We start from the raw sequence: 19,233 nt of genomic DNA on the forward strand, positions 1-19,233 counted from the left end.
CCTCCCCACTATCCCATCCTCTAAGGTCCTCAGCCACCTCACTTCCCAGCACAGAAGGTCTTCTGGGCCACTGGCTGAACTCTTGAGTCAAGCTGAGAAGCAACTGCTTGGAAAGCAGGGTAGGAGAGGCCCAGAGTCCGTCCGCCCCCCATCTCCAAGCCAACTCCAGGCAGCTGGGCCTTCGTACTGCCTGGGGTCTGGGACAGCTCACGGGTGCTGTAAATTTGCTTCTCCTTGGATATTCAATCTGAATTGGCTGCCAGGAAGAATTCATGGAACAGAGCCTGCCTCCACCCCCGCCATCCTCTGGTCACAACCGTCCCTTCTCAGACCCTGCCTCAGTGGCTGCCTGCACAGGAAGTGGAGGGAGGCCTTGCAAGCCCCCAAGATCCCAGAGCTAGGTTGTCCAGGCATGGCTCCAGCAAGCACTCTGAGGATGAATGGCTTACTTCCGCCCACTAGGTCAATCTCTGGCTGAGGTATCTGGAGTGGAGGGACTACATAATGCAAGCCACACATAAGTAATGACCATAAACAGGAAGCATGCTGGGTGCCTGATGAGTACCAAAGTGAACAAGACCTGTCATACACTGTCCTTTGCTCTCTTCTCCAATTAGCAGGGCACCTCTCCTGAATGACTCCTGAGAGTACCATTCCCATCAAAGTCTACATGAATGACACCCCCTGGAGTTGTGCAGTACTCAACCTTGACAGTTGTGCAAGTGGTGGCCCTGACAGTGACAGACCTAAGATGTATAAGGATGGCAGCACAGAAGAAGGAGACCACTTCCTGCTGGTGAATTAGGGAAGGTTTCATAGAGGAGGTAATGCTTAGGTTTGGTCTTTGAAGAACAGGGGAAGAGAGTTGTAGGGTGGAAGGCACAGGGTGAGCAAATGGCAGAAAGCTGAAAGCCATCTAACTGAGCTCGTGTGATGAGGGGAATAAGCAAAGTAGGAGAATAGGTTGGAGAAGTAGGTAGATGGCAGAACACAGAGGACACAGTCTTGGTTCTGAGGCAACCAGGAGCAACTGCAGGCAATTATTTTTTAAGTTTTATTTATTTATTTTTAGAGTTAGGGGAAATGAGGGAGAGAGAGAAGGAGAGAAATGTCAATAAGTTGCTTTTCTCATGTCTTCATCTGGTGATCTGGCCCACAACCCAGACCTGGCCCAAAACCCAGGCATGTGCCGTGACTGGGAATTGAACTGGCAACCTTTCAGTCTGCAGGCTGGCATTCAATCCACTGAGCCATACCAGCCAGGACGATTGTAGGCTATTTAACTGGAAAGTTAATCTAGTAGCAGGGTTGAGGATTAAGTGGAGGGATCAGTGAGGAGACCCTCTGCAGTGTTCCTGGGACTGGGTCAGCACCACACCAGAGGAATACAAGCAGGAAAATGGAAGGGGCACTGGGTAGAGGGTGGTGGACATTGGATAGTGAGCCCCAGATAGCTTCCTGTTTTCTTCCTGCTCTTCAGGGCCCCCTGATGAGGATAGACAGGTGGACCCTGCTATGCAGTATCCAAGAGCACCTGGGGTGAAGTTGTCCTCCAAACCAGCCTCTGCCCTCCTAGCAGAATTACGCAGTTTAGGGATTGGGTGTTGGGTGGACCAAGATCCTTTCCTCTACTCTCTCTCCAAAAGCTGCAGAGGAGGAGCCAGCACCACCGCTGTCCAGCAGGTCCCAGCACCTATAGGCTGTGCTCATGGCCCATTGCCTTTCCTTTCAAAGGTAGAGGCCTCTGACATGTTGCTGTCAGAGGGGAGGGAGGAGCAGGTCCCACAATCCTAGAGGCTCATCCTCTCCTCCCTTTCTTCAGCCTGTGTCTGTCTACACTCCCCCCTCCTTTGTCCCTGGTTCCCTCTTCATGGTCAGGTCAGGGCAGTGACGCAGGAGTCAGGGGACTGGGAGAGCAGAGCCTGGGGGGGTGGGGGGGGTTCAGGACAGAACACATGTGCGGACGTGTGTGGACGTGAGTGTGCATGTGCTTGTCTCACAGCTGGGATCTGGGAAGGGAGCAGAACTGGGCTCTGAGAGCCAAGAGGTGCTGGGAGTCTGCCTGGTGCTCAGAGGGAAACTGGGACCAGAGGGCATAGTGCCATGTGCAGACCGACATCCAGTACACCAGGTTGGAGGAGGGCTCCCAGAGTAGGCTTGAGGTGAGCTGAGGGCAGGTGAGCAGGGTGGGAAAGTCAGGCCCTCATTACCTCTGCCAGAAACACACCAACGTCTCCATTCATCTTTCTGAACTCCTCTTTGATCGTGGTCTCCCCCTTCACTCATGGCTCCCTCTCTTGCCTTATTCAGGTCACCTCAGCATGCATCCCTGCCTGCCTGATCTAAAACTGCAACCTTTTCTAACACTCCTGGTCTCCTTTCTCTGCCTGTTCTTAGTCCTTATTGCCATTGGAGATCCTCTCTTTTATTCATATTTGTGTTTGTCCCCTGCCTCTCTGCTAGAATGTCAGCTCCATCAGGGCAGGCACTCTTGACTTTCATTCACTGCTCTATCCCCAGGTCCTGGCCAAGAGTTGTTATTTTTATATATATTTCTTGAGTGAATGAATATTCATTTCTTGAAGAAACAAATATTTCTTGACTAAATGAATAAGTGAATGAATGAATGAATGAACATATCCCACTCTTTCCAAACAGAAGCCAAATTCCTCAGTGTCATTCAAGACCCTTCACAACCTGACCCCTCCTTAACCAGCACTCTGGCCTGATCTCCACCTCTCCTTTCCATACCTACACACCTGGCCCTTTGCTGAATTGGCCTTCCAAACCCACCTCACATCTCTTTCCACCAAAATCTTACCTGCTCTTCAAGGCTGAGCTAATTGTCACCTTCTCCATCAAAGCTTCCTTGACTTCCCCAGATAGAGGAGCTCTCCCTCTTCCAAACTCTTTCAGCTCAGCTCTGGGCACTAAAGCCCTCACACTTTGCCCTGTGTACACATCTAATCTCTGTGGTAAGCTACTAACTCCAACCAGGAGATGGGAGCTAGGTCTCAACACATCTTTTTGTCTTGCTAAGTGTGTAGTCAAGTGTCTTGAACACAGATATATCCCTAATTTAATGGGACTGGGTAGGGAGTAAAGGAATATATATGTAACTATGTGTGTTTGTAGGACTTTGCTTCTGTCTTATGAAAGCTGCATAAGGTGAGACTAATACTTGAATCACACCCATTTGACAGATGAGGACACTGAGGCTCTGGGGCTGAGGCCATTTTCCAAGTTTTGAAAGCCGGGCACCCTTGGTCTCCTGCTTTAAGGAGCTTGCTCCCCTGCCTCAGGGCTTCCTAGAAGCCACAAAGGCTTAGCTACAAATCCTAACTGCCATCACTCAGGGGGTTAGCTGTATTTCAGAGTTTGTAAGAATTCTGCCATGCAGGTGACCCTGTATCACAGGCGAAAAAAACAGATGTCAAAGTGCATGTATGTCCTACACTGCATACCATGTGCTTTGTGCCCTACCAGTTCAATTTCTGGGTTTTCAGGGTCCTAGAAAGTGGGGATCGTGGGGGGAGTAGACCCCCACACTTCTTGCTCTGTGCACCCCCCTTAACTTCCTCAACATGAACAACAATGGTCCTACCACAGACAAGTACAGGGACTGTGAAAAGGAAGACAACTGGCTTGCGCCTGGCCAGCACCTTCCGGGCTTCCAAATCCAGCACCCTCTTAGGAACCTAGGCATTTCCAGCTCTGAGCCCCCACCCAAGACCCGGATCCCCCGCTCCCCCTCCCCCAGCCAGGGAGGTGTGGGGGTCCCCAGCCTTTTTCAGAGGGGCTCTCCTAAACCAGGCACAAGCGTCCTAACCATCCCGCTGGTGCGCACCCAGCTGCACCTACCAGGGTCAGGCGGGCAGAAGGGTGTCCCTGTACCCGCGCCTCTGCAGCTCGGCTCCCGCCCTAATGAGCCTGCGACCCAGGCGTCCTGCCCCCTGCTCTGACCTCCTGGCCCCAACCTCGGGCGACCCCTCACGCACACAGTCTCCTCCACCCCCACACACGCACGCACACATGCTGATAACAGTCCCGACCCCCGGCCGCAGCCGCAGTGCCCGGGCCGACACTGGCCAGTTGCCTTGCCGCGTGTCCTCCCAGACGCTGGTCCTGCGCTTGCTCGGCGCGACCCTTGGCTCGGCAGCCCTTGAACCGGTGGCCCCCTCCTCCTGCCTGTCGAGTGGCTCTGCCCCACGGGGCTTCCCGGGATGAGGGCTCGGGGCGCGGGCGCCGGGCGAGCCCCTGGTCGCTGAGCGGCCAGACAGGGCGCGGAGATGGGGGTGCGCGGTGAGTGCTTGCCTGCTGAGAAGCTCCCGACCCGGTCCGTGTTTGAGAAGGGATTTACGGCTGGGACCGTTGGCCCCGAGATGACTGAGTTCAAGGACCCGAGACTTGCTGAGGGACTCCGGAAGGACAAAGGGGGTGGGGCAGCCTCCACGTGTCGGTCGGGCTTGGGGAGTCCTCAGGAAAGGCAGAAGGTGACCCGGAGACAGGGACGAAGTTTTGGGGTTCTTTGAATAGAAGGGCCGCTATGCGGGTTGGGAAGAAGTTGGTACCTGAGTCCTGGAGCAACCACCAGGATCTGCGAAAGAGGAATCCTCTGTCACAGCAGGATTGAAGTTTGGCCCGGACAAGTGGAGCCGGTAGCTGGGGGGTGGGGTGTGCGGTTGGCAGTAGGATTGAATGAAGGCAAAGGAGGCAGAACCTGAGCGCTTGGAAAGTTGGGGTTGGGAGGACTGGCCCAGGCGAAGAGCGGGATGTGTGAGTCTGCCCCACCAAACCAACCCTTCTCCTCCCGTCCCACACCAAGCCTGGCTCTCTTTTCTAGAATGTCTTGCCCTGCTGCTCCTGCTGTCTTTGCTGCTGCTTCCTTTGGGCTTCCCAGTCTTCGGCGCCCCCCAACGCCTCATCTGTGACAGCCGAGTCCTAGAGAGGTACATCCTGGAGGCCCGTGATGCCGAAAATGTCACGGTGAGGGCCCCCTCCCCAGGACATGCCACAGAATTCATTCTCAGGGGCTCAGGGGTCCCCACCAAGATCCAGGAACCTAGAATCCTTCCTGGCACTTAGTTCAGGGCTGGAGGTGGGAGGCCAGAGCCCCAGGAAAAAATGATAAGACTGGTAACCCTGATGCCATCTGGAAGCTAGGTAAGGGGCAAAGCTAGAGGGCCTATGGCCTGTGGGCTGGGCTGGGAGCTCTTGGGGACCTTGACTCCCTGGGGTTGTGCTTTTAGATGGGCTGTGCTGAAGGCTGCAGCTTCAGTGAGAATATCACCGTCCCAGACACCAAGGTTAACTTCTATGCCTGGAAGAGAATGGAGGTGAGTTTATTTTTTCCTTCTTTTCGGGAGTCTCATTTTGAGAACCTGATAGCGTGGGAAGGAGAATGATAGAGACAGAGAAAAAGTGGAGCAGCAAAGATGAGGACTGAATAGAATATGTTTATTCATTTGTTTGTTCATTCATTCACCCCACAAACCTTATTGCATGCCTTCTGTTTGTTTGCTCAGCTTTGTGCTTGGGGCTGCTGAGAGGGATGAGGAAGGGCCAGCTGCTGACTCCAAGTCTCTGTTCCCTTTAGGTTGAGAAGCAGGCCTCAGAAGTCTGGCAGGGCCTGGCTCTGCTCTCAGAAGCCATCCTTCGGGGCCAGGCCCTGCTGGCCAACTCCTCCCAGCCATCTGAGACCCTGCAGCTGCATGTGGACAAAGCCATCAGCAGCCTGCGCAGCCTCACCTCCCTGCTTCGGGCGCTGGGAGCCCGGGTGTGTAAGAATAGACCTTCCCTCACATTCTGTTTGCTCTTTCTGTAAAATGGGAGAAGGGCCCTGCTAAGGAATGACTTCCTTCAAACCCCTTCCAATTCTGTCTTGAATCCCATCTCTCTCCAGGGTCCCTGGCACTGCAGTAATCTTCTGCTCTCTCCTTGACAGAAGGAAGCCATCTCCCCCCCAGACACAACAGTCTCTGCTGCTCCACTCCGAACATTCACTGTTGATACTTTGTGCAAATTTTTCCGAATCTACTCCAATTTCCTGCGGGGAAAGCTGAAGCTGTACACAGGGGAGGCCTGCAGAAGGGACAGGTGACCAGGTGCTCCCACCGCAGGCACATCCACCACGTTGCTCACCACTACTGCCCATGCCACGCCTTCCACACCACCACTCCCAGTCCCCATGAAGGGGCTATCAGCTCAGCACCAGCCTGTCCCATGGACACTCCAGGGCCAGTGGTGACATATTAGGGGCCAGCGGAACTATCCAGAGCTCAGCTCAAATATGAGGCTCCAAAGCAGGAAGAATTCAGGAATCAGTTAAACTTGGGACGGTATCAGCTGGAGAGACACTGAACTTATCTCGGTGCCCTGCCAGGACAAGCTGGAGGGCAAATACCTCTTCTTGCACCTACCAAGCAGGGATAGGATGGACTGGAGAATATACGTGGCAAGTCATGAATTCTCTAGGTTTCATGGGGTCTCCATGACAGCAAGAGCCCCTTGGACAATGATGGTGGTGGGAGCCGTGAAGACGGGATGGGGGCTGGCCCCTGGGTCTCATCGGATCCAAGTTTTGTATATTTTTCAGTCTCACCGGCAAGAACTAAAACCATAACATGGTTTTTGGTTTTTCTGTTTTCCTAGAGGCTCCCTATTTTCCTGGCTCTGCTCCCATCATGGCAGTCGGCAGCAAGCCTGGGAAAGCAGTGTGTGTGTGGGGTGGGGGGTGGGGGGGCGCAGTCAGGCCCTACGTGCTGCCTTGCAGGGCCTGTCTGACCTCTTGACCCACTGGGCCTGAGGCCACAAACTCTGCCCACACTGGTCAATAACGTGGCTCCATTCAAGGCTATTCCTTAGTAGGCAGCTACCAACACTTTATTCTGCCTCTCCTCTATGGCGCCTTCAGCTAATGCCACATTCCCAGCATCAGCCTTTGCCACCTCAGTGCACCAACCCCCCTTTAAATCCAGCTCACCTCTTTCCTTGCCTGGGAATGGTCACCATAAACGTTCTTCCCCGAGACTCCCAGAGGGGCAGTAGACAGCAGTGCAGAAGGAGACACTTTCCCAGACAGCCAACTCACTGAGCACTCACTTTGTACTCAGTGCTTCTCTAGGTAGCTTACTTCTGTGACCTCATTTTATTTCCAACACAGCCCTATGAGAAAGTTACCACTGTCATTCCCATTGTATAGACTAAGGCCAAGGCAACAGGAATTATCCCAGCACTCACCCCTTCCCTCTTCTGCTCATTTTCCTTCCACACAATCTCTACCTGTTCCCTGCTCCCCTGAGATGGGGAACACAGAGCAAACTAACTCAACCTTCCCTCCCAATCCCTACTTCTTAGCTGATCCTTTACTCTGACAACTAACTTCAAATTCCTTCCCAGAAATTGCTTCCAGGGGCAAAGCAGTGCTCAAGAGAGTTCTGTGCAGATAGTAAAAGATGTCATAAAACTATCTAGACTCCAAGCCTTGCCTTTATCGCACACATGGGGATGAAGTCTTTCTGCTTATATTGGAAAACTTAGAGAAGTCAGCCAGTGCCCCTGAAAATATGCAAAAGGGAGACAATGTTTTGCAATTTGCAGTGGGAAAAATTATGGGCAGATTGAAGGGTTGGAGGGTATTTGCCAACTATATGTGGGGGGAGGGGTGAAACTGTGGTGGGAGGAGGCAAAGAAGGGGTGGACCCTAGGCAGATTTTTCACTCTGGCCAACACAACTTCTGGCCTAGAGTGTCCTCTTCAGGCTCTGTTAGGAAATGCTAGAGAAATCTACAAGCAACATTTCAATAAAAATTTGTATTGTGTTTTCCACATGTGGCATCTGGTTTTTGCCCCACTGCTGTGACTAAAGGAAGAATCCTTCTTTCTTGCTGGTGGAATTGAAGCTAAGTGATCTGTTCAAAGCCTAAGGAATCCAGCTAATAAATGACAGGTAGGACCTGACCTCGAGATTTAGGAATCATAACTCCAAAAGCTTGTCCACCTATTTTTCAGCCTGATTTGCTGCCTACACATCTGCCCGGCTCTTTCATTTCCAGAATTCAGGACCACTGACCCTCAACTTCTCTTCAGACTTATTACTACTTTCAATTAAACAAAGGAAGTAGTTAATGGTACCTGAACTATATGACTTGGGTCAGGTGTAATGGGCAAGTATGTTAAGAACATTAAAACACAATTTATTTATTCCACATTTATGAAGTGCCAACTGTGAGCTATCCTTTGCACTAAGTGCTAGTAAAATGACAGTCTGCGCTACTCACAGCCCAGTGTCCTCCAAGAGCCAGTAGTCCCCAAGGGCAGAAAGACGGCTCGTTATTTTAGCCACAGTCAGCTTGGTATGTGACTTGAGTGCTGAAATGTGGGCACCCAGAGGCCCAGGGTGTGAACAACTGGGCGAGAGCCTGAGTCCCTGTCCAGAGACAGATATGCAAGGAGGGTATTTGCAAAGTTTTTCAAGTTCAGACCAGGAGTGTGAACTTTATTCTATACTGTTATTATTATGGTTAATAATACATTAAACTCTGTGCTGTGATTCACACCACAACTCTGTGAAATAGGAGGACAATAGGTACCACCTCCCTTTGTCAGATGGGAAACTAAAACTAAGTTCTGCCACGTAAGTGATGGAACCAGCTCTTCTGACTTCCTGGTGGGATAGGAGCCAGCGCAGCCCAGTTCTGAGTCAGCAGGTTACATAACTGTTCAATGGAGATGCCTTCTGTTTGTAGAATGCTTTTCGATTTATAGGGTGCTTTCCTGGGCATCTCTCACTTGCTCTCCTAAACCCCACGAGGAAGGCAGAGACGGTAGAGGATCCTCACTTTGCAGAAGAGGAAACCGAGGTCCAGAGAGTTTATGGGCCTTGCCCAGGTCATTAGAGACAGAGAGGAAGGGCCAGGATCATAAGCCAGGCTTTCTGACTCCAGGTCCCTCTTCTACCAAAAGTATACATCATTGGGGCAGAGGAGAGTTAGAAGGAGTGAATGGAGGGAAGGAAAGAGCATTAAACATTTCCATTTTTCACTGCCCACTCCATACTCTGTCTCAGGCACCCACTTCCTCCCTGGGTGGGTGGAAAATGCCCACCACTCTCCCCATCACCCAGTCTTCCAGCACTAGAGGCCAACTCAACCACCGTTGCAGCCCCAACTCCCACTTTGACAGCAGCCTCTTGGCATTGGGTACTACTGGCCTGAATCCTCTCCCTGGGCCTGACCATCAGGCTGACTAAATGCAGGTGCCTGAACCCAGCTCACAGCCTACCTAGGATTTTTTAAAGTATATTTTATTGATTATGCTGTTACAGTGGTCCCAATTTTTTCCCCTTTGCTCCCCTCTGCCCAGTACCACACCCCTTCCCTCCAGCAATCCCACCCCCCCTTAGTTCATGTCCATGGGTCATGCATATAAGCTCTTTGGCTTCACCCTTTCCTATATTATTCTTAACTTCCCCCTGTCTATTTTGTACCAACCAATTATGCTTCTTAATCCCTGCACCATTTCCCCATTTCTCCTCTTCCCCCTCCCAGCTGATAACCCTCCAAATGATCCCATACCTATGATTCTGTTCCTATTCTGGTTTGCTTAGTTGGATTTTGTTTTTACTTTTTAGGTTCAGTTGTTGATAGTTGTGACTACCTAGGATTTTTCTGGAACTACTCAGTCCACAAGTTTCACCATAGCAAGCAACTGTTTCTAACTGGGGTCTCTTAGACATTGGAATCTAAACTGAAAGTTAACTACTGTCTATTATTTCTAGCTAGTCAAGGCTAATTACTCTAAAATTTCATCATAAAGCAGTGACATTTTAAAAAATTATTAGCAATAGAAAAACAGACAGCAGTATGGTTTCCCAATTTTTGTGAGTCATGCTCAAATGTCTATAAACTTCCTTCTTGATTTTTAAAAATTGATTATTTAAAAATCTCTGGCTGTGCTTATCTCTCCTCTCCTTCTTACAGATGAGGAAAGGGAGGCCCAGAGATGGTGATCAAAGTGCCCAAGGGCACACAGTGATGCCAGGACTTACTCCAGTTCTCTGAAGTAATTCCCAGGGGTTTTCTACATCCCAAGATCTCTCACACCCATTCATGCAGCTGCCAGTATTGTCGGATGACAAACCCTCTGGGGTCTTGCTTGTTCCAGACTTCCCAAAATGCAGAGTCCAATGGTTTCCTCCCATCACCACCATCCATCCCTTCCTGTCCTGCCTGAGCACCCAACCCCCACCTCTGGCAGGTTGGAAGCCGTGGCTGTCCAGCTCTGTGGCACCAAAGGGAGGTCAGGAAAATCAGCCCTCAAAGGCCTTATTGCCCAACCAGGAGGGTTGTGGATCAATTTACTTCTGCTGCTCTTCCTTAGGTTAACCGTTTCCTGGCTTTGTCCCTCTATTGATTGCTCTGCTAGCTTGGTCCAGAGGAAAGGTAGACCAAAGTCTGAGATGGGGCATCCTTTATATCTCCAGGTTTGATGAAGAAGGGCAGAGGATACCTGTCTCTCTGGATCTAATCCCTACAAGGGCCCTGTTGATGCTCATTTGGGCACAGGAGTCACCGAGACAGTAAAAGGGGCTTCTGGACTTCCCTTTTGGGTGCCTGGTGCTCAACTATACCACCCTGTCCCTGATAGACCAGAAGAATGACCTGCTTAGGCATCACTGTCACTGTCAGGTGCCCTGGGCATAGATTTGGTGGAAGGGGGTGGGATTTGCTGAGGTAAAGAGAATGACACTGAAGGCTTCTCAGAACTGGGGCATGGTGGGATATGGGAAATTTGGACGCCCAATAGCTCAGCTCACTGCAGACCAGCCCTCCAGCCTACCTACAGCTCTGTATGTACAATGAGAGTCAACGGGGTTTTTTAAAGCTAAAAAACCATCACCCTTTCAGCTGCAGTCTCATGTAGAATTGCCATTTATGAAACCGATAAAAGCATAGCTGCTCTGGCTGGGGTAGAATCCCCTATTTGGATGCCCCCAACAATCCCTGAGGGGCTCCTCACAGAACTGTGGGGCTGGGCAGGACACAGTATAGGGACTGTCTGTGTGATGCTCTTATGCTAGGCAATTGACTTCATCTCTCCTGAGTTGTTTCCACACACATGGAAAATGAGGACACTATCTTTGCCAAGAATAGGACATGAAATTCAGGTAGGTTAGCCTGCAAGAGTTGCTGTTTCCAGCTGCATCTACATTAACATCCATCCACATCACATCTCTCTGCTTCCACAACCTCCCCTCCTGTCTCCCTGGCTCTGACCAACTACTCTTTGATTCATATTCTTCCCCATGGCCCCCCACTCCACCACCACAACCAGCTTTTTGAAAATGCAGGTGACTTGATAGTCACTCCCATTGCTTAAAAACTTTTGGTGGTTCCTCAGAGTTATGGTATTCAAGGTTTCCTAGATAGGGTTCCTGCCTTCTCTGAGTCTTACACACACACACACACACACACACACACACACACACACACACCACACATTGGCCACTCTCCACATGTGTCATGCTCCCTCCAATCTTGGAACATTTCCTCTTCCTGGAATGTGCTTTCCCAACTTCTTTGTCTAATTACCATCTCTTTGTCATTTAGAAAGCCCCTCAGGTGTCACCTTCTGCATAAGCCTTCCCTACCCAGCATTGACCTGGGTCAAAAACTCCTTCCACAGGCTCTCTACTGAGCACTGATCTGTCTGCCAGCCAGAGAAATGCACCATTGTAGTCTGGCAAAAGATGGGAAAAGGTAGGGTGGAGGAGAGAGGACTGGCATTAGCCAAGCAGGAAGGTGGGGATGAACCAGCTGTGGGCAGGGCTGACATGAAGCTCATCTGAGAGGGACATTACTGTGGCCTTCCTGTGACTGAAGACTTCTCCACTCACCTCCTCCTTCACAGATGCAACAGAAGCCACTAAATATGTATCTGCGTGGTCCCCTCCCCACTCCCTTCACAGAGCTGGTTGTCCCTCCTGCTGTCTGTGGTTTAGACTTTTCCCACCTCCCTTCTCAGAAGCCCTTTTCTCATCTCTCTCACTGTTGCACTCTTCTAATGAGCATTTACACAGGCGCAAACTTCTCTTATCTTACTATTGTAGCGATATAATCAATAAAATATACTTAAAAAAAACATAAAACTTCTCTTATCTTGAACACATCTTACTTTGTTCCATTTTCTGCACCTACTCTCCCAGTCTTCCTTAGATGGCCAAACAGCTTTAAAATGCTGTCCCTGCCTCCTTCTGGGATCCCGTTCTTCAACTTCCACTCCCTCCTCAAATCTTCTAGTCTGGCTTCCTTCCAACTAAGTCCCTCAAATGACTGTCACTAAGGTGTCTATAACAAACCAGATCTATACACAGGAATATCTGGATGCCTAAAGGTGCAGAAGACGTGAAGACTTTGCTCACACCTCCTTGGGGGTCACATGACCACTGTAAACCGCTTGCTGTGTGTCCTGCTACTGCCAGCTCTATATCTCCACCTGAATATGTACATAAATACATACCTTTGTTCTGGAATTTTACATAAATGGGGGTTACACTATAAAATATTTTCTGTGTCTCTCTTCTTAATCTCTAGGTGCTCTTTTCACCATTGGACTCCATGGATCTACCACCATTCTTTTTTTTTTTTTTTTTTAAAGACAGGAATAAACTCTAATAATAGCATTATCAAATAGTACCTTTAAAAGTTATTTCTTAAAATTGTAATATACACATAATATTTATCATCTTAACCATTATTATATTCACTTTTTTGTTTGTTTCTTTTTTAAGACTTTATTTATTTTTTAGAGAGCAGGGAAGGGAGGAAGAAAGAGAGGGAGAGAAAGATTGTTTGGTTGCCTTCCCCCAACCAGGGACCTGGACGGGAATCAAACTGGCAGCCTTTTGGTTTTCAGAATGCCGCCCAACCCAATGAGCCACACCTGTCAAGGCAAGTACATTCATATTCTTTGTGCAACCCATCGCCACCATCTGTCTCTAGAACTTTCATCTTGTAAAACTGGAACTTTATACCTATTAAACACTAACTCCCCATATCTCACTCCCCCTAGCTCCTGGCAACCACCATTCTAGTCTCTGTCTATATGAATTTGCTTATGCTAAGTACCACATGTGAATGGAATCATATTGTGTTTGTCTTTCTGTGACAGACTTATTTCAGTTAGGATAATGTCCTCAAATATCATAACACGTGTCAGAACTTTCTTCCCTTTTAAGGCTGAACAATATTCCACTGTATGTATATATTACATCTTGTTTATCCATTCATCAGTCTGTGGACACTTTGGTTGCTCCCATCTTTTGGCTATTGTGAATAATGCTACTATGGACATGGGTGCACAAATATCTGTTCAAGTCCCTCCTTTCAATTTTTTTCATCTTTTCAATCCTATATACCTAAACAATATAGTAATCCTTTTTTTTTTTTTTTGAGGAAAACTGCTCTTTTTAATATCTGCATAACATTCTTTCATATGAATAATATTCCTTGAATATGATCTGGCCACATACTAATGGTAAGCATTTCAGTAATGTCAATTATTTACCTATTGTAAACAACTAAGATGTTTAAGGTATGTACATCTTTGCGCAAATAAGCATTTATTTCTGTGGGAAGATTAATTAGAAAGGTAATGCTGGGTCAAAGATACAGTATACACATTTGGAAGTTTAATAGTCATTGTCAAATTACCTCCTGAGAAGTTTTCCCCAACATACAATCTTATCAACAACGTGAGTGTGTCTGCCTGCATACTGGTGACACTCAGCGCTATCAATCTTTTAAATTATTGTCAATATAACAGTTTAATTTGCTCAACATTTCCCTTATTAATAGTGAATCAGAGCATCCTTTCCAATGTTTGCTGGCTGGTTGTATTTCTTTGGTGCCCTGTTCTTTTCAATTCTTTGCCAATAAGCATTTCAGCCCTCAGTTTACTTGACCTTCCAGTCGCCTTTGCCACTTTTGTCAGTTATAGAATTTTAGGTTTGAAATGAGTTTCTGTTGGAATTCTGCAGTGTTGCATTGTCTCCTAGAATCCATGGTTGCTATAGAAAAGGCCGACGCCCTGCTGATTCCTCATACCTAGTGTAAGACCTGCTTCTTTCGGTCTGAAAGTGGTTAGGATTTTCTCTTCACCCCTGATATTCTGAAATATCAGAAAGTCTCTTTTCTTTCTCTCTTGCTTTCCTTCTCTCTCACTCTCACTTTATTTCTCTCAATTTTGATTTATAACTTTTATTGGATTTTAAATTTCAGCCCCATAGTTTTTATTTCTGATTGTCCAGTTTTCATGGCATCCTTGGAAGGATGCCCAGCAAGGAGTGCCAGGGGTGTCTAAAATAGCCTGGGCTCCTTACTCTGCCTTCCCCTTATCCCTTGAGAGCCAACTCTGAGGTCCTGCATGGCTTTGCCAATCTGGACTCTGTTGCTACTAATGGCGGCTGCTTGCAGCCAGGGTCAAGTGCCCGCCTCTGTCTGGTAAGCTGGGCGAAGGGGTGGATTGGGGGTGGCTCTGAGGAATAGTGGGGGGTCAAAGTTGGAGGGGGCAAGCAGGCTAGTGATGAAGGGCAAAGTCCTGGGGAGGAAAGCGGGAGCCCCATGGGAAAGACAGAGGATGAACAGAGATGAGAGGAGCCCCACAGCTTCAGAGCCAGGAAGAGCAGTGCGAGGGCTCGATGGGAACAGGACAGTGGAAACATGAGGAAAGCGGGAAGAGCTAGGGAGACAGGTCTGAAGATGGCAGAGGAAGAAACAGAGAGGTCAAGCCCTCAGAAAATGGACAAAACCTGGAGCAGACCCAGCGCTTAGGAGAGGCTTCAAGTAGGAGGCAAGAAATGATGGTTGGCTCAGTGTCCTGGAGCTCATCTGGGGGGATTTGAACAAGTAGAACTTGAACAACCAAAACCAAGGGCTGTTTTATGTGGCCCATGCCACCTGAGGAGTGGCAGGGGCTTTTCTGTAGAATCTGTAAGGTGAGGAGGGGTGGTCTCTTTGTTAGTCCTCTCTATGTTCAGTTGCATGTAGTTGTGGCAATATCAGCCCTGCCTCACACCTAGCAACAAGGACCCATATAATCCCTACCTTAGGGGGCAAACTTGAACTATAGGACAAGATGATCTCAACCCAAAGGAAGGAGATTCCCCAGGTATAAACTGGTTCCTCCTCATCTGAGACTCAATCACACCTGACATTCAGGGCATAGAGGGAGAGAGGGTACCGGCGGGGATGTGAGGACCTCTCTGGGAAAACACTTTTTCAGAGACAGATGAGAACTTAAGGTGAGCTCACAGTCAGTCATTGAGGTTTATAATTCTTGATAATGACAAGTATTACATTTTATTCTTCCTCCAAATCAACCTCAAGGAAAGAGAAGCCTCTGGACCAGAAACCACTTGCCCACAGCTTTAGGAACAACTGTGAGTTGGAAATGAGGACCGCTCAGACTTTTCTCCCCCCGCCCAGCGTGGCCAGTCCTCCAGGCCAGACAATGACATAAACATGGAATAAATGTGTAAAGAGCAGCCCTTAGATGACAGAGGATGGAGGGAACTGTGGAGGAGTGTCAGTCAGCCCTGCCTAAAAGACTCACATTCAAATTAACAGCAACTAAATGTATGCTGCCCGGACAAAGCCTATCTGCCCCCCTGAAGCCAGCCCCCGGGACCTCAGTTTGTGATTCTAGACCTAGACATTCTGCCCACCCCATCGCACCCCCACTATGAATTTCTCCTAAGAGATGACTTGTTTCTCAGATTCTCTTCCCCAAATATCTGCTCTGGGCCCTAATCTTAGTGGCCATTTTCTCTAAGTTTACCAGTCTTGTTAACCCCTACCTTCCCCCTGCCCCACTTTGGCTCTGCAGCAGGTCTTGTCCCCTCTCCTGGCCTCATAGTAGCCTTTTCTTCCCAGCCATTATCACCCAGTGTGATTTTGAGAACAACTCCAAACCGTACTGTGACTGGACTCAAGAGTCCACGGATGATGGAGACTGGATTCGAGCCAGTGGGCCCTCCCCCATGGGCAGCATTGGGCCCCCCGGGGGGGGTACCCTAATGGAGGTGAGGAAGCCTAAGGTTTTAGGGAGGCAGCTGGGCGGTGGGCACAGGCAGATTAGGGTGGGGGGAGCAAGGAGGCAGTTGGAAGTGGGCACCTGGGCTCTGGGAAAGGGTTGGGGACAGCTCATGAGGGTGGCAGGGTCCCACTGTCCTGGGTTCTGCCTCCCTAGAAGGCTACTACCTGCACCTGGACTTGAGCACCCTCCACCCAAGGGGGGTGGCCCGCCTGTGCAGCTCCCTCATATGGGAGCGAGGCCCCCTGTGTGTGCACTTCGCCTTCCACATGCTCGGGCTGTCATGGGGTGCCCAGCTCAAACTGCTGCTGCGCACGGGCACCAAGAACAAGCACCCCAACCTGCTTTGGCAACACATGAACACTCAGAGCCCCTTCTGGATGTCCACCACCGTCACCGTGCCCAGGAGCCATGCCCTGCCAAGCCAGGTGAGGCTGATGGCTGAGCCTGGGGCCGTAGTGGGAATCTGGGTGTGTGGGGGAGCCAGCAGACACTGGGACAATGAGGGGGTATGGGGTGGCTGGGTCAACTGAATTCAGGCAGGGAACTAGGGGTTCACAGGGGGGTGATCCCTCCTTCCTCCCACAGCTGATATTTGAAGGAGTGATGGACAGCACTGCTTACCTGGGCATCGCTCTGGATGCTATTTCTATCCGTCGTGGCTCCTGCAGTCAGGGTGAGTACCTGTCCCTCCTCCTCTTTCTCTCCACCCCCATGATCGCCTAGGGTGGCAGGTGTAGCTCAGGGACCATAACCCTAGTTTCTTCCAAAGTTGAGGATACTTGCTACTCTCTACCTTCATACCCTGCACCTTTGATCCCTGAAGCAGCCACACCTAAAGAGAGGTTCTCCTTTAACATAGAGTTGTGGTGATACCTGTCTTGGAGTGGCCAACCATTCCACTTTATCCTGGGCTCTCCTGATTTTAGTACTGACAGTCTTACATCTCAGGGAACCTCAGTTCAAGGTAAACCTGAATGTTTGATCACCTTGGCTTCTACAAGATCTACCTGGAATTAGCCCTCTAATCTGATGTTAGAAAATTGAGGGGAACAAATTCAAGGGAAAGAAAATTCCAGGGGTTGGATGCAAGGCATTCATCCAAAGAACATTTATTGAACACCCACAATGTGCAATGTGCCTGGTACTGTCCCAGGCACTTTAGATATCTCATCTTACGAAAAAGACACTGAGCACAGGTACTATGCTAGATGCTCCCCACATATAATCTAGTTTACGACATGTGGGTATTGTTATTCCCAGTTTATAGATGATGACATTGAGGGTTAGGCCGTTTAAGTAACCTGTGCCAGGAACACAGCTGCTAGGGAGTGAAACTATAGCTGGCTTGAAAGCCCTCCATGGCTCACAGGACCCACATGGGGACTCAGAATTCTGACTCTAGACCGAGGCATACTTTTCAGAGATGCATCCTCTCAAAAAAAGCTAAATCCTTTCTCCTTTTGTTCCTTCAGTCTGCATGATGCAAATGTGCAGCTTCGACACTCAAAATAATCTCTGTGGCTGAAGCTGGCTCCCCACAGCCTCTGGGGTGGGGTCGAGTGGGTCCAGAAGAATGGGTCATCGGGGGTGCCAAACGTGGGCCCAGATAATGACTTCTCCAGCCCTGGTAGTGAGTAATGGTCACGCTCCTGTCCTCTGACTCCCTGGGCTTCTGGGGACCTTGTAGGAGTTTATGAGGTTTGCCTGACAACTCTACAATACCTCAACCTGGAAAAGTCTGGGGTGGACCCAAGCAATCTCAAACCTCTATCGGCTTGAATTGCCTGGCAGAAAGCAAACCCCACACTCTCAGCCGGCTCCCCCCACTGTCACCTTACAAGCTCTACCTGGCACAGTTGGCACAGCCTGCTCCTTACCTCCCTTCCCTGGCACCTTTCATTCTTTAATCATCCAATAAACATTTATTGAGCACCTACAGTGTGCCCAATACTGTTCAGGCACTTAAGATACATCAGCTTACAAAACAGACAAGAAGCGGTGGGAGACCAAGAGGGGACAGTTCCTAAAATAATAAAGAAGTACAGTTATACAGTTATAAGGTGAGCAGTGCTTTCAGAAAAAAAAAAAGGTTGAACAAAGTAAGTATATTGGGTGTGCAGGTGTAGGGTGGGCTATATGTTTAAATAGGGCGGTCAGGGTAGGTCTCATTCAGGTCACATATGAGCACAAACTTGAGGGAGGTGAGGCAGTGAGGCATGAAAATTTTGAAGGGAAGAACATTTTGACCAGAAGGATCAGCCATGCAAAAGTCCTGAGGTAGCAGTGGGCAGGTGGGGGTGGTGGGTGAGGGGCTATTGGAGTCCTTCTAGGAGCCATGGGGCTGGGATGGAGAGGATGAGCTCAGGAGAGTCTTAGGAGGAACGGATCATCTGGAGCCTTGAAGGCCTCTGTCAGGACTGTGGCTTTTATTCTACATGAATGCCTTTGCAGATTTGGAACAGAATGACTTGATCTTACTTATGTTTAAAAGGATCACCTGCTTTTTGTGTTGAAAATCCACTGAAGGGAATGCAGGGAAGCCATTTGGGAGGCTTTTGCAATAATCCAGGGGATGCTCTTTCTTCCTTTTCTATTCCATCCATGTCTATCCCTAGCTTCTTTTCCACCATCTCCCTGTGCTCTTGGCTGGGCTTTTCTTCTTCTTCTCCGTCTCCTTCTTCTCCTTCTCCTCCTTCTTCTTTTTCTTTCCTCCCTCCCTCCCTTCTTTCCTTCCTTCCCACTCTTCGGCTCCTTTTCTCTCCTCCACACCAGCCACCTCTTGTCTCTCAATCTCCTTTGCCCATACACGGTTCTAGCTGGCACTCAGTGCATGCTATGCCAATCTTCACAGGTCAAACGTAGAGGATCGTGCTCCCTAATTTCCTCTTCGAATTTGTATATCTTTCTTCTCTTTCCCTTTCTCTTTCTGCATTGTCAATTCTTCCCTTTCCTTCTACCTTATTTTCATTTTCATTTTCTCCAGCTTTCCTTCTCCCTACTCCATAGCTTTTTCTGCCCCATCCAACTCCACGCTCTCAATCCTCTGAGCTTTCCTGGGGCCTGAGGTTTGCCTTCTAGAAATACATTGAGAAACCCCACCTCACCTGCATTCTAAGCCCCTGGAGAGAAGAGCAGGGC

General features: G+C 49.2%; 2 protein-coding genes across 3 annotated transcripts in view; both read left to right on the forward strand.

Moving 5' to 3' along the window:
• The first annotated feature begins 4,289 nt into the window (after nt 1–4,289).
• On the forward strand, nt 4,290–6,100 carry EPO (erythropoietin). Of its 2 annotated transcripts, XM_090279096.1 has the most exons (5): nt 4,290–4,302; nt 4,844–4,986; nt 5,250–5,336; nt 5,597–5,776; nt 5,945–6,100. In XM_090279096.1, exons 1-5 carry the CDS (start codon nt 4,290–4,292, stop codon nt 6,098–6,100), a joined length of 579 nt encoding a protein of 192 aa, XP_090135222.1. The 2 variants fall into 2 exon arrangements, with proteins under 2 accessions (XP_090135222.1, XP_090135221.1); XM_090279095.1 differs by lacking the exon at nt 4,290–4,302 and having other exon boundaries at nt 4,699–4,986.
• An 8,324-nt stretch (nt 6,101–14,424) lies between these two features.
• The window catches only part of ZAN (zonadhesin), a 31,253-nt gene continuing 26,444 nt past the window's right edge, over nt 14,425–19,233 (forward strand). Inside the window, 8 exon segments of the mRNA XM_090279334.1 lie at nt 14,425–14,484; nt 15,394–15,439; nt 15,933–16,060; nt 16,063–16,081; nt 16,249–16,520; nt 16,681–16,768; nt 17,568–17,641; nt 17,644–17,725. Coding sequence (XP_090135460.1) covers nt 14,425–14,484; nt 15,394–15,439; nt 15,933–16,060; nt 16,063–16,081; nt 16,249–16,520; nt 16,681–16,768; nt 17,568–17,641; nt 17,644–17,725 — 769 coding nt within the window.

This window comes from Furipterus horrens, unplaced genomic scaffold, assembly GCF_987537825.1.
Source record: "Furipterus horrens unplaced genomic scaffold, mFurHor1.1.pri manual_scaffold_5, whole genome shotgun sequence".
NCBI lineage: Eukaryota > Metazoa > Chordata > Mammalia > Chiroptera > Furipteridae > Furipterus > Furipterus horrens.